Source organism: Coloeus monedula (assembly GCF_965178545.1).
Source record: "Coloeus monedula genome assembly, chromosome: 27".
Classification (NCBI taxonomy): Eukaryota; Metazoa; Chordata; class Aves; order Passeriformes; family Corvidae; genus Coloeus; species Coloeus monedula.
The window spans coordinates 2,211,067-2,224,243 of record NC_138807.1 but is presented as its reverse complement, the minus strand read 5'-3'; the positions used below and the strand labels follow the sequence as shown (position 1 = coordinate 2,224,243).

Genomic DNA, 13,177 nt, shown 5'->3' with positions numbered 1-13,177 from the left:
CACTGGGAAGCCATTCCCTGGCTCCTGTCCCTCCATGCCTTGTCCCAAGTCCCTCTGCAGCTCTCTTGGACACCGGAAGGGGCTTAATGAAGTGAGATGACAAAATCAGGTGCCTTCTGTGTGCTGGGAAGAGGGGGTCCAGGGGAGGAGCCAGGAGTTTATCCAAGGAATTACTGAGTGACTTCAGCTGCAGCTCCCCTGCATCCCAAAATAATGGAGGTACTGGGGCACCCTCAGGGCATCCAGTGTGTCCCAGTTTAGACCCCTTCACCCACAGGCAGCCTCCCTTAGGGATGATGGATGGGAAGGAGGTGCAAGCGAGTGCAGAAGGAGCCACACAACCACCCTGTGGCAGTTTCTCCTGCTGGAACTGATTGTTGACTTTGGCTGCAAAAGGCAGGAATTGGTGCTGCTCTCCAGGCTCGTGGAGCTGGGTGGGTGCAGTGGCCCAAGCAAACCCTTGCACTCAGGACCATGGGTGTGAGGAGGGGGCGTGTGCTGCGTGTGGGGAGCAGAGCTCAGCTTTTGGAAAAGGAGCTGGGCTATTAAAGCTTTTTGCTGAACTCTCTGCTGCACTCACATCCCCAGTCTGGTCACAGGGAACTCTGTGTTGTTGACAATTAAAGACCTTTTTTACACTCACACAAAATGGGTGGAAGAAACTCTATATAAGGCTCAGTGTGATGGTTTTCTTCTCAGTTATTAAGCATTGCAGCTGTTCTTTCTTCAGGGTTTAGTTTAATTCTCAGCTAGGAAAGAACTCTTTATTTTTGGCCTTTTTTTTCCTCCAAGTTGCCCAGTTTAAGTGAAAAATAGTTGAAGGGCACATAATCTATAGCAGGAATTACTAATCACTGAATTCAGAAAGTGCTGAACCAGGGGCTGCCACTCATAGCAAACAGTTAATTGTGGGCTGGAGTGACAAAGCTCAGCAGCCTGAGGTTTGGTTTCCTGCTCCTTTGGGAAGGAGGCTCAGTGCAGCACAGGGATCCTTCTTTGGGACATGGGTGTGGGTGAGTAGGCACCCGCTGGGTGCGATTGGTCATGGGGCATTTTTATTGTTTATGGAATAATTTTCTAGATGAACCCCTGTTGTGGTTAGACACTGGCCAAACACCAGGCACCCATGAAAGTCACTCACTCACCCTGCCCTGCTACAGCTGTGCAGAGGAGAGAAAAAATTTAAATGAAGGGTTCATGAGTTGAGATAAGGATGGGGAGGAAACACTCCAAGGGCAAAACAGGCTCAACTTAGAGGTACAAAGCGAGTTTGTTACTAACAAAATCAGAGGAGGATAATGAGAAATAAAATAAGCCCTTAAAACACTTTTTCTTCCCCCAACCCCTCCCTCCTTCCCACCGACAGTGCAGGCAGACAGGGGCTGGGGGGTTTGGGTCAGTTTGTCACCCGAGATTTTCTTCTGCTGCTCAGGGAGAGGAGTCCTTCCCCTGTGAGGCCGTGGGGTCCCTCCCACAGGAGACAGCTCTCCTGAACTTCCCTGGCATGGGTCCACTCAGGAGCAGCAGCCACATCGCCCCTGCTGCAGCGTGAGCCCCTCCCACGGGCACACAGCCCCCCAAAACTGCTGTGCCGGGCTCTGTCTGCCACGGGCTGCAGCGCTCCAAGGCCAGACTGCTCCAGCCTGGGAGCAGAGACCTCCTCTCTCTGCACCGGGACTGCCCCTGGATCACAGCCTCCTGCAGGCATCCGCCCGCTCCGGTGTGGGCACCTCCCCCAGGGCTGTGGGTGGATCTCTGCATCCCCGTGGATGCCCAGGGGCTGCGGGTGGATCTCTGCATCCCCCATGGATCCCCAGGGGCTGCGGGTGGATCTCTGCATCCCCCGGGGATCCCCAGGGGCTGCAGGGGCACAGCTGCTCCCCCATGGCCTCACCATGGCCTGCAGAGGAATCTCGGCTCTGTTTCCTGGAGCACCTCCTGCCCCTCCTTCTCCACTGCCCTTGGTGTCTCCCTGTTGTTTCCCTCACATGTTCTCATCTCCTCCTCTTCTCTAGCTGGAATACAAATTACCCCCACTTTCTTTTGATTTTCTTCTTTCTTCTCTGTTATCACAGAGGCGTTACCAACTCTCTCATTGGCCCAGCCTTGGCCAGTGCCATGTCCATCTTCAGAGCCATCGGGGATTGGGTTGGCCGGACATGGTGGAAGCTTCCAGCAGCTTCTCACAGAAGCCACCTCTGTGGTCCCCCTGCTACCAAACACCAGCCTGTGCAAAACCAACACAGCCCCGTGTTGTTTGGCCTCAGTAATGTGTAGGGAGGATGGCATGGAGCTCAGGGAAAGGTTCTTCCCCCCGAGGCTGCTGGGCACTGCCCAGGCTCCCCAGGGAATGGGCCCGGCCCCGAGGCTGCCAGAGCTGCAGGAGCGTTTGGACAGCGCTCTCAGGGATGCCCAGGCTGGGGTTGTTGGGGTGTCTGTGCAGGGCCAGGGGCTGCACTGATCATCCCTGAGGGTCCCTTCCAGCTCAGGATATTCCATGATCTGTGATTGCAGGAAGCTGTTTGTGGGCAGTGCGGTGCTTTTCCACCTGAGAGAATTGCACTGTGAGAGAGTTTATTAGGGATGTAACTGAATTATCAGGCTCTGGAGTTCCCAGAGAGCCAAGTGATTCAGGGTGCAGTGTTCATCCAGAGTGCCCCTGTGGTGATGAACGCAGGCTTATCTCAAGTGGTGCCTGAGCTAAATCCCTAAATCCAGCCTTGGGCTCTGTTGCTGAGTTTCAGAGATTGTCAGGCTCATCTCAGAGTTTTGCCAGGAGTTGTTTTGAAAAACTGAAAACAAAGATTGTCTGGAGAGCAGCTGGAGCTCTGAAAAAGAAACTTGTGAAGTGTTTTGTATCAATTAACAACTGAGTCGAATTTCAAGATTTCCAAGTGGTTCTCCCTGTCCAGGAGCAGGTCTGAGGTGTCAGCTCGGAGCAGCTTTGGCTGGAGAGGTGCTTCTGCCTCCTGCTGAGTTTCTGGATGTGACCTGGGCTGTGTCACCAGAGTCGTCCTACAGTGACAGCTGTGGATTAACCTGCAGAGAAACGTTTCCCTAAATGTGGGGTGGGGGCACTGTGGTTTGGTGTTGAGCAGGTGTCAGCACCTGCCTGGGGCAGAAATGAGTCAGTTCCCAACTTCTTAAAAAATCCAAAGCACCCCAAACCCCCTGGACTGTAAGAATGCCATGAGAGGTGAGGTGTGTGAGTGGCTGGCAGGGGAGGGCTGCTCAAGGCTCCTGTGGCAGGTAAGGCTGATCCTGCCCCATGCCAGCTCATGGAGCTGCTGCTGGGGTGGGAACGTCCTGCTGCTGTTCCTTGGCTTCCTTGGTGGCTCCTGGGGTCACAGCAAGGTTCTTGTCAGTGGCCCAGCAGCTGACCACGTGTTCTCACCTGCCCCCTGCAAGGTTAACCCAAAAGGAGACTTTCCACATCTCCCTCTTGCGAGGGGTCTTCAAGTCTGTTCTCCTGTTCTTTTGTTTTCCAGCTGTCCAAAGAGGAAGCAAATGAAGAAAAGACAGAAGATAATTTAACTACCTTGTTTCCTGGCCAAAAAAGAAGGATCTCTCATCTTGTCAAACAAGGAAATGTAAGTGCAGATTTAGAAGCAGATGTTTAGATTGGTCCAAGTGAGGATTTTCTGTCCTGACCCTGGGAAAGGCTGCACTCCCAGGGCCAGGCAGCAGCGTGGGAGTTGTTTGTGCTGGAATTAGTCTGTGGCAGTTTTATTTCCTCTCTTTCTAGTTTCTCAAAAAGCTCCCATGTTTAGGATCCAGTAAAAGTGGCAGCAAAACTCTAATAAACTTTCCTAAAACCAAGGGTAGGCTGGGAAGAGTTGAATGGATTCTGCTCTTTGGGATAACCCTTTGGGATAGGTTGGGATGTTCGTTTTTCTCCAGTATAGCTTCATTCAGTGATTTCAATAAAAATCAACTGGACACAAGGTCACTCTGCATCTGCTGGTATTTTTCTGTGCCTTGTGATCTCAAAGATACTGCAGGAATTTGGTCAGATGTTTAAGACCATTACCTGACATCTGTTCTGAATCAGCCAAGATCTCAGCAGTATTTGTTTGGATACTCTTCTTTCCCAGTTGGGAAAATACAGAGGAGAAGAATTAAAACAAAAAAAAAAGCAAGGAAGACATTCTGATTTTTTTATTCCTTTCTCCCTGGGATTTTAATTCATGTTTTCTCTGAGGGTTTAATGTGTTTCCCTCCAGGTGCTGAGCACAGATTAGTTTTATGTTGCAGCAGGATAAGAGTGGAGGCTTGTGCACTAATTTGAGCTGGGTAGTCCAAATTAATTGTTCTGCCTTTCCTCTCTGCCTAGGAGAGGCTTTTTTGCCTTTAATAATTTGAAGCTCTGGGGTCAATACAATGGGTTTTATTTAACTGCATATCTCCAGCCAGTTCATGTGGTTTGATAAGGGCCCTTTCTTCCAAAGTGAAGAGATAAGAGACTGAAGCAAATGGCTTGGAAATTCATTAACTCAAATATTTATTGTAAAGAGGCGCCTTTTAGACATGTGCAGATCTTTAAATATATTTTCTTAATGTGACAGCTGATCCCAAAATGCTTTCCAAAGACAGGAGCCCCAGCACAGCCTTTGCTTGGGCAAACAGAGCCGATCTGGTGTGCTCAGCTGCCAGGGCAGCTCCAGGACCTGCATTCCCTGGAGTATGTCAGCTCAGAGCAGCTCCCAGCTTTGCCCAGGAGGTGCTGTAACACCTGAACTGCCACTTTTCACCTCAGAATTGAGGCCTGTGCTTTGCTGTGTCCCTCCAAGTGGAATATTTGCTCAAGTCTTGCTCATGATTTATAGCTCAAGGACTGAGCAAGAGAAGGGGAGGGAGCCGAATTCGGGGTTGGTTGCCAGGGGAAATGGAGGGGCCAAAGGAATTGCAGGTGAGGCAGAAAATGAGTGGCCTGTCCTGCTTGGAAGTCTGTAATTATAACTTAATGTCTGACTGCACTCAGTTTGGTATCCAGAAGCATCAGAGGCCGGGAATGCAGGAGGTGCCAGCTTGCCCCCAGGTGTTACACTGAGCCGCCCTCCTCCGAGATTTCAGGAGGGAAGGCCTGTTCCTCACATTTCAAAGGCTGTTAAGTAGAGTGAAGTTTGTACTACTGCTGCTTGTCTTGCACTTCTGCTGCTAGGAAACTTCTCTCTTTGCTGACATCATTTCTGGCACTTTTCCTGCAAACCTAAATTTGGCCATCAAAGGAAACGCGTGTGGACCCTGTGCTGTTAACGGCCGAGGCACTGAGGTGCCTCCAGAAGTGGGCAGGGACAGAGCCTGTTTGAAATTGAGAGCTCAGTTTATGTAATGCTCTCATCCCATAAATACATATCTGTGAGGCTTTTAAGCAGTTCCAGGGCTGCAGGGAGCTGCTGTGGTGCAGAGGTGGATGCAGGGGGTCTTCAGGGAGAGAGCAGTGGAGCTCAGCATCGTGAGGCACAGGGAAGTGCAGAATTGTTGTCACTTTTCCACTGCAGCAGAAAGCAAAGGAGGCAGCACAGGGCTGCGTTTGTGTTCTAGAGCAAGGCTGAGAGTGTTGATAGAACCCAGGACTGGGCTGGGCACAGCCACGGGGAACATCACGCCTCTAAAAGCAGTCATTAATACCACCTGCCAATTGAGGAATGTGCCAGTGAGCTGGGAGGCCTTCCCAGAGCGTGAATCATGAATGCCACGTTTGTCAAGGGATGATTCTTAATTACTTTGTTCTGGAAGACAGTTGGGATCTTCTCCTCTCCAAACCCTGTACTTGCTAACAGAGGGGTTGAGGAGAAGAGACCTTTCTGGGGTGAGTGGAAGGCAGAGGGTGTGGATGAAGCAGGGGAGCTGCTGGCCCTAAACGCTGTTTGTCTGTGCAGGCAGAGGCCCCGAGCAAGCCGGTAGTGCGGCCGTACCGTCCCCCCACGGCCCAGGAGGTGTGTTACCAGAGGATCCAGCTGGCTCAGCAGCAGGCAGCACAGCTGGCTGTGGCCGTTCAAAAGACCTCTCTCTGTTTGCCAGGAGAAAAGAGGAGGATTGCTCACGTGCCAAATGCAGCCCTCACCGCAGCAGCCAAGCAAAGTAAGCCAGCGGCGGGATTTGGGATCGCTGTCCTGTCCTCCCCCTGGTCAAAGGCACCACTGTGTGTTTACATTTCTCCTGAGCAGATGTGAAACTGTCAGGGGATGTGTAGGACTTGCCATGACTTGAATCTTTGCTGATAGTGTCCAGTGGGAAGGTCTTTCCCTGAGAAATTCCGCCCTGTTCTGAAAAGCAACAGGTCAGGCGTGTGCAGCCTCATCTGTCTCACCTGGCCTCCCTCACTTCAGCCTTTCCTTTTTCTGTTTCTTCCTTGGATTGTGTTTGCTCTTCATTTCCTCTTCCATTTAAGCCTTTGGAGGTCGAAGGAGCAGGAGGGAAGTGCTAATTAACGCTCACTGCTGTCCCTTTGTAGTGGAAGGACTCAGAGCTGACGTGTGGGGTGTCAGTGCCTTGCAGCTGACAGAGTTACCTCTTTAAACTCTGCTGACTCAGTTACCCCAAAACAAACCCAAATGAGACGCGTTTCCTGGCAGAAGATTTCTTCATCCTTGCCTGCAAGGTGGTAAAATTGCCCAATTTGTATCCCTTTGGAGACCTGGATTTGAGAAAATCACAGCTTGCAGCGCTGGCCTTTGATAGTGAGTTCATTCTGGCAGCCTGAAGCCCAGTGCAGGATTTGCACCTGAGTGTTTTGTGTTCCCTGCAGGCCTCGGGAGCAGTAAGACGACTGTTGGTGGCAGGAGTGTCACACCTTCCAATGACTCTGAAGCCCCCACCCTTCCTCTGAAGCCTTGCACCTTGGCTGGGATGGCTTCCAAGACCACCAGCACCATCGTGCCCAAAAGGGTAGCACATGTTCCCTCCTTACAGGTAAGGGGAATTTGAATTCTTTCCTGTCATTCCCCGGGGAGGGTGGGATGTTTGATCCTGCTGTTCCAAACTTAGCACTCCCTGAAAGTGGTGTTTTGATTATGTTGATTAAGTGGGATTGTTTCTTCCTGTGGTTTTCCTAGATAGCATTGTATAAAAAATTAAACACTCGAGGGGTAGAAGTTTAAAAAGGTAGAAATACTTAAGTGCTGCTCTGATCTCTGTGAATATTGATCACTTGTCTCCAGTTTGAGCCTTCTCTTGTGCTGAGTGGCCTGGGTGTGTTTGGGTCAGGGGCTTGGAACCTCCTGTGCTCAGAAGCCAGGGATGGATTAATGGCCTTCCCAGGCTTTGTGGGCCACACTGAGGCAGGTGGTTATGAATAAAGTCCCTCTGTGACCTAGATAGTACAGTGTGATCACTGAACTTCATGCTGCTGCTGGTGTTTAAAGAAAAGACTGTTTTTCCTTCGTTAGTTGTTTTTTGTTCTGTTTCTCTTTAGCCCCTGGGATCTCTGCCCAGCCTTTGGGTACCTTTGCTATGAGTTCCTTAGCAAAGTGACAGGACACAGGGAATGGCTTCCACTGCCAGAGGGCAGGGCTAGATGGGATATTGGGAAGGAATTGTTCCCTGGCAGGGTGGGCAGGCCCTGGCACAGGGTGCCCAGAGCAGCTGGGGCTGCCCCTGGATCCCTGGCAGTGCCCAAGGCCAGGCTGGACATTGGGGCTTGGAGCAGCCTGGGACAGTGGGAGGTATCCCTGCCCATGGCAGGGGTGGAATGGGATGAATTTTAAAGTCCCTTTCAACCCAAAACTCCATGATTCTGTAAGTTCATCTTTTCCCCATGAGCACTGGGAACCTGTTACTTGCTGAGACAATTCAGAGAAGAATTCCTCACGGAGCAGCCTGGGGATGGCATAAGGAGCTGTTTGCTGGAGTGGATGGCAGAACGTGGTTCGTGCCAGGACTTGATTAAAGATCCCTTTATTGATGATGTCTGTGTCAAGATCTGTCATAACTTGCTCTGATTATTTCTAGAAGAGTGAAAAGTCATTTTTTTTCCTTTCCCACCCAAACTGCCACCATAGTAACATAGAACTTGAAGCTGATTAAAAAGAAGAGAAATAACTGAAAGGATAAAATATGTAGCAGAGTTACAGAGGTGCTTAAGGGTATCACATTAGACTGAGAATTTATTTATTTAATGAAAAGGACCAAATCCCCTTGAACAGGGCATCAAAGTGAGAGTCTCCTGGGGAAAAGGAGCCCTTTCCCCTCTGAGATAGGACCAGTTGCTCCCATTGGAACAAGCTGACATCTTCCCCAGAGCTGTTTCTATTCCAGATTGCAGCAGATGGTTTGGTTTATGGATATCTCTTGGGTGGGATGGAGAACAACTGACAAAACAATTGGGTGTTTTAGAGATGAATGTACATTTTCCTCTCTGAAAAAGAGGCAAGTGCTGTGATTTGGGGAATAAACTGGTGGTAAATGGAAAACTGCAGTGGTGGCTCGTAGCTCAGTCCAACATGCAGGTTTTGAAGAACATGCCGTTAAATTGAAGGGAGAAATCCTTTTAGGAACATCATGATTGGCATTAAAAAAGAAAGAAAACCCCCAATTCAGCGAATTTGCAGGATTGCCCCAGGAAGTGGGATGGTTTAGGTGGCTGCCAGCCTGGCACGAGGGGCCTCCTGTTCTCTCTTTACAGCCAGAGAACCAAACCTGGCTTTGGTGCCCCTAACTTGTGGTGGTGTGTGTTCATGGCTCCAGTTCAGCCTGTGGTGCTTGGTGCCATCCTAACCTTGGATGTCTCGCTGGAAATGTCAGCATTCCCTGCTCTGGAATGCCTGTGTGTGCAGGCAGTGCTGTGACTAATGCCACTGGAGCCCTTGGCTCCTGGCTGACTTCAGAATGAAACACACTTGTTTTCTAAAGGAGTCAAAGCACTGAAGGTGGTGAAGCCTCAAGTGGTATTTTTAGTACCAAAAGTGCTGTGTGTTAAGTTTGGCTTTGAGCAGATTTTCAGAAAGGAAGTCACCCCATGATTAATAACAGCAGGAAGTGGGAGAGCCTCAGAGCAATCTCCTAGAGCCTGACCAGCCTCTTTGTCTCTCTCTGTCTCACCTCCAGAGCACCACTTTACAGAGGCCTGTTATTCCCACAGAATTTGGTGCTAAAGTCCCAACCAACATTCGTCAGAGGTATCTCAATCTCTTCATTGATGAGTGCCTGAAATTCTGCTCTTCCTCCCAGGAAGCCTTCGACAAGGTCTGTACAGATCTCTGCTTCTCAGGAATAAAGTTTGCAGCAGGGAATGGCATCCTCTGTTTGGCCAAGACCTTCTAAAATGGTAGCAAATCCAGAAAACTGGATTGGATTTATGCTTGCAGAAACCTGGGGGTGGGAACTAGATGATCTTTAAAGTCCCTTCCAAGCCAGACCATTCCCTGATTCCATGAAAACTCCTCTATCCACAAGCAGTTCTGTTGAGGAAACTGGTATTAAATATTACCAGAAGGTGTCATTCCAGTGGGGCCTTCCAGTAGGAAATCCCATCTTCCCCTTCATTTGGAAAGCTTGCCTGATCCCTTTAATAACCCTGGGAGAGGAGTGCAGGGGAATGTGCATTATGGTCAAAGACCTTTTGCTCTGGAACAGCCAGAAACACCTCCTGGAATGAAAGGGTTGAGCACAGGGAAGTGTTTGGGATAGATGTGATTGGTTGGGAGTTGGTTCCTTGCTGCGTCTGAAGGCTTTTAAGGAGACTTCTAAGGAGCCTTCTAGCAGTAGGATTTCCAAAAGCAGAGTTGAGAAAGTAATGTGTTTTATTGAGAAACCCTGGCCATTAGTGGGGTAAATGCAGGACATGGTGCGGCTCTTCCGAAGCAAAGCAGACACCGCGAGGATTTCTTTTGTGGGATTCCACCTTCCCAACTTCTTGTGACATCCGAGGAGTCACCATTTGCCAAACTTCCTTTTCTTACCAGTTAAGATCTTGCACTGCACCAAAGTGGGGAAAGCAGCCTTCCCCAGGCAGTTCCAAGAACAAGAATCAAGAATTACTTGGTGAAAACATGGCCAGGTCAGATCTTCCTGGTAGCAAGAACAGCTCTGGAATGCTTAAGCCAAGGAGGCAGCAGACTTTATATTGGGGAAAAGAGAAGGGATGATATGACACCAAATTAAAATATGTTAAAGTTTGAAGAAAGTAATTTTTTGCTAATTAGGAAATTTTTATTAATCTCCTGGAGAAAGTTGCACATGAAGGTGCTTTTTCCAGCACTTTGTTTAAAATGAAATTACTTTTTTTCTCTTACTTACCTGAGCAAGACCCCGCACCAGTACATATTGGTGCCATGTTCCACTTTATTACTCATTTGTCAGGCAGTTTTTTGTTTGCTGTCCTACTTGGTGTCTGTATTTTGAGAGCCAAACATTTCTTTTCTCCAAACGCAGTGGAAGCTGTGGTTGCCCCATCCCTGGAGGTGTTCGAGGCCAGGTTGGATGGGGTTTGGAGCAACCTGGGATAGTGGAAGGTGGAGAAAAAAGATCTTTGAGGTTCCTCCCAACCCAAACCATTCTGGGGTTCTGTGAACAGTGGGAAGAGAGTGTGTGGTGATGACTTGTGCTGTTCACAGGCCCTGGCAGAGGAGAAGGTGGCCTACGAGCGCAGCACCAGCCGCAACATCTACCTGAACGTGGCTGTGAACACCCTGAAGAAGCTCCGCAGCCTCGTGCCCAACTCCCCAGCCAGCACCAACAGTAGGTACCTTGTAGTTTAATAACTGGAGCCCTGCTGGGATTACAAACCACAGAGAGAAACTTGTTGAAAAGCCAGAACCCATTTCTCAGCAGCATTATGCTGAAAGGCAAACAGCTCCAGTTTAGCTTTTTATAGCCTGGCAAGCTTTAATGGGCCTTCAAGAGGCAGGTCCTGCAATGCTTTGTTGGCTCTCTCAGCCTAAATGGAGATAATGCCACACGGGTGGGGTTTTTTTTTAGCACAAGTTCTTTCAAATGAAAAGCCCTGCTAATGGAGTAACTTTCACATGATGCCTTCAAAGTGATAGACTCGTCCATCACCACAGAAATCTGTTACACACATTAAGCTTCAAGAGAGAAATGAAGAGGGTTAAGACATTTCATTATTGGCTCTCGAGAGGGTACATTAAACAATCAATTTGTGCTGTTCTTGTGAATTTTTTTCCCCTGGTCTCTTCCCTTTTCTCCCCTCTGTCTTCATTACGTTCCTGGCCATTAGGCAGAGCAGCTGAACTTGGAGGCTGGCCTTTAGGAGAGGGCTGCCAGTTAATGATTAGTAAAAAGCCCCTCTCTGCCATTATGTGATGTGCTGAGCATATTCTAGAGTTCTGAAGCTCCATTCTGAAAGAAGTTGAAAGATCCTGCGTGGGAGGTTGGTCGGCAGAGCCCCAGAATCAAAGCTGCTCCCTGGGGGTGGCTGATGCCCCCACACAGCACATGAAGGGGTCAAGTTGTTTCTGTGCTGGCTCCTCTCTTGCTTTTGGTCATTTGGAGAGCTCACTGTGCAGAGTGAGCAGGGAGAGCCACAGGTTTCTAGCAGAGCTGTAAAAGTGTCCTTGCTGCCCTTAAAATTACTGTGGGCTGACAGTGTGAACTGACAACCCTCTGTGGTGCTGGAAGGGAAATGCTGGGCCAGCACGTGGCACAAAGAATCCATTTCTGGAGCAAAACAAGAGTCCAAGAGGATAAACACAGTCCTTCTCTTGCCCACGTGTAGTGTCCCAAACTAGGACTGAAGTCACCCACTGGGTACCTGATCTCTGTCCCCTTTTGCTGTTCCCTTCTCCTTGCAGAGACGAGTAACAAGAAGGTGGTGTCCCATGAAGCTGTGCTGGGTGGGAAGCTTGCTGCCAGGACAAGCTTTACTCTGAACCGCTCAGGGAGCCTGAGAGCCGAGGATCTGACAGGTCAGACCCTGCTCCTGCTGGGCTGTCACTTGTGAGGGTGGAGCTGAGGTGTAACACTGACTGGGGGGAGCAGAATAGGGCTGGTGCATTCACCTCCAGTGCTGGGGGCACTCTGGCCACCACAAGATCAGAAGGATCCAAAGCTGTTGGAGAGTGTCCAAAGGAGGGACACGGAGCTGGGGAAGGGTCTGAGGAGCAGCTGAGGGCACTTGGCTCGTTCAGCTGCAGCAGAGGAGACTGAGGGGAGGCTCCTGGGGGCTGCAGCTCCTCCCGAGGGGAGGCGGAGGGGCAGGGGCTGAGCTCTGCTCTGCGACAGGGACAGGAGCCCAGGGAACGGCTGGAGCTGGGTCAGGGCTGGCCATGGATCCCAGGGAAAGGTTCTTCCCCCCGAGGCTGCTGGGCACTGCCCAGGCTCCCCAGGGAATGGGCCCGGCCCCGAGGCTGCCAGAGCTGCAGGAGCGTTTGGACAGCGCTCTCAGGGATGCCCAGGCTGGGGTTGTTGGGGTGTCTGTGCAGGGCCAGGGGCTGCACTGATCATCCCTGAGGGTCCTTCCTAGTCAGGATATTCCAGGATTTTATGATCTGAAGTGCTGGGATTTCTCTGTTAGAAGTTATTACCTGGCTGCAGCACAGAGCTGCAGAGTCCCTTGGTGGATGGTGACACTCCTGACCAGTGTCCTCCTTCTCTCCTTTCTGGGGCTGTGAGGTCACTGCTGCAGCCTGGCTGGCTTTGATGGAGCATCAATAACCATTCAGAGCTGCCTCTTTTGCTTTGGGCATTATTTTACTTTAACTTTCTTGCCCTGAAGCAGTTCTTTACAATGTGCCTGTCATATTAAAAGGCAAACTTAAAAATCTCCATCTCTGCAGGGTTCAGTTTCACTTTCACCAATGTCACAGTAAGGTCGTATCGTAGCCAAAGGGTTGTGCCACGAGCGTTTTTCATGTGGGCTCAAATCAGTTATGGGTATTTTGGTTGCCAAGAGATGTAGGCAAATTGTGGAGGAGATCAGAGGAGAGACAGGGAGGCCACGGAGCAGAAGGAATTGACATTGAGAAAGCTTAAAAGGGCCAGTATAGCTCAGCTAAGCAACATCAAAGGGCACCCAGCAATATTGGAAGGGTTTAACGCAGCAGCCAAAGGAGATACTGAGCAGAGTGCAAGAAGTTATAATTATTCTGTGAAATGAAACGAGCAGCCTGAAATCAGTAGCAGGAAGAAACTTCTGATAATGAAATTTTCAGGGAGCTGTGGGTGGCCTTAGAGGGGTGTTTGAGGGCTGTGTTACCAATTATCAGCTGTAGCATTT

The 13,177-nt window shown here is 50.0% G+C and overlaps 1 protein-coding gene across 1 annotated transcript in view; it reads left to right on the top strand.

Moving 5' to 3' along the window:
* The window catches only part of REXO1 (RNA exonuclease 1 homolog), a 47,306-nt gene that overhangs the window by 19,381 nt on the left and 14,748 nt on the right, over nt 1-13,177 (top strand). Inside the window, exons 3-8 of the mRNA XM_082297998.1 lie at nt 3,489-3,590; nt 5,883-6,084; nt 6,752-6,915; nt 9,049-9,186; nt 10,557-10,680; nt 11,754-11,867. Coding sequence (XP_082154124.1) covers nt 3,489-3,590; nt 5,883-6,084; nt 6,752-6,915; nt 9,049-9,186; nt 10,557-10,680; nt 11,754-11,867 — 844 coding nt within the window. The remainder of the gene's footprint in view (nt 1-3,488; nt 3,591-5,882; nt 6,085-6,751; nt 6,916-9,048; nt 9,187-10,556; nt 10,681-11,753; nt 11,868-13,177) is intronic.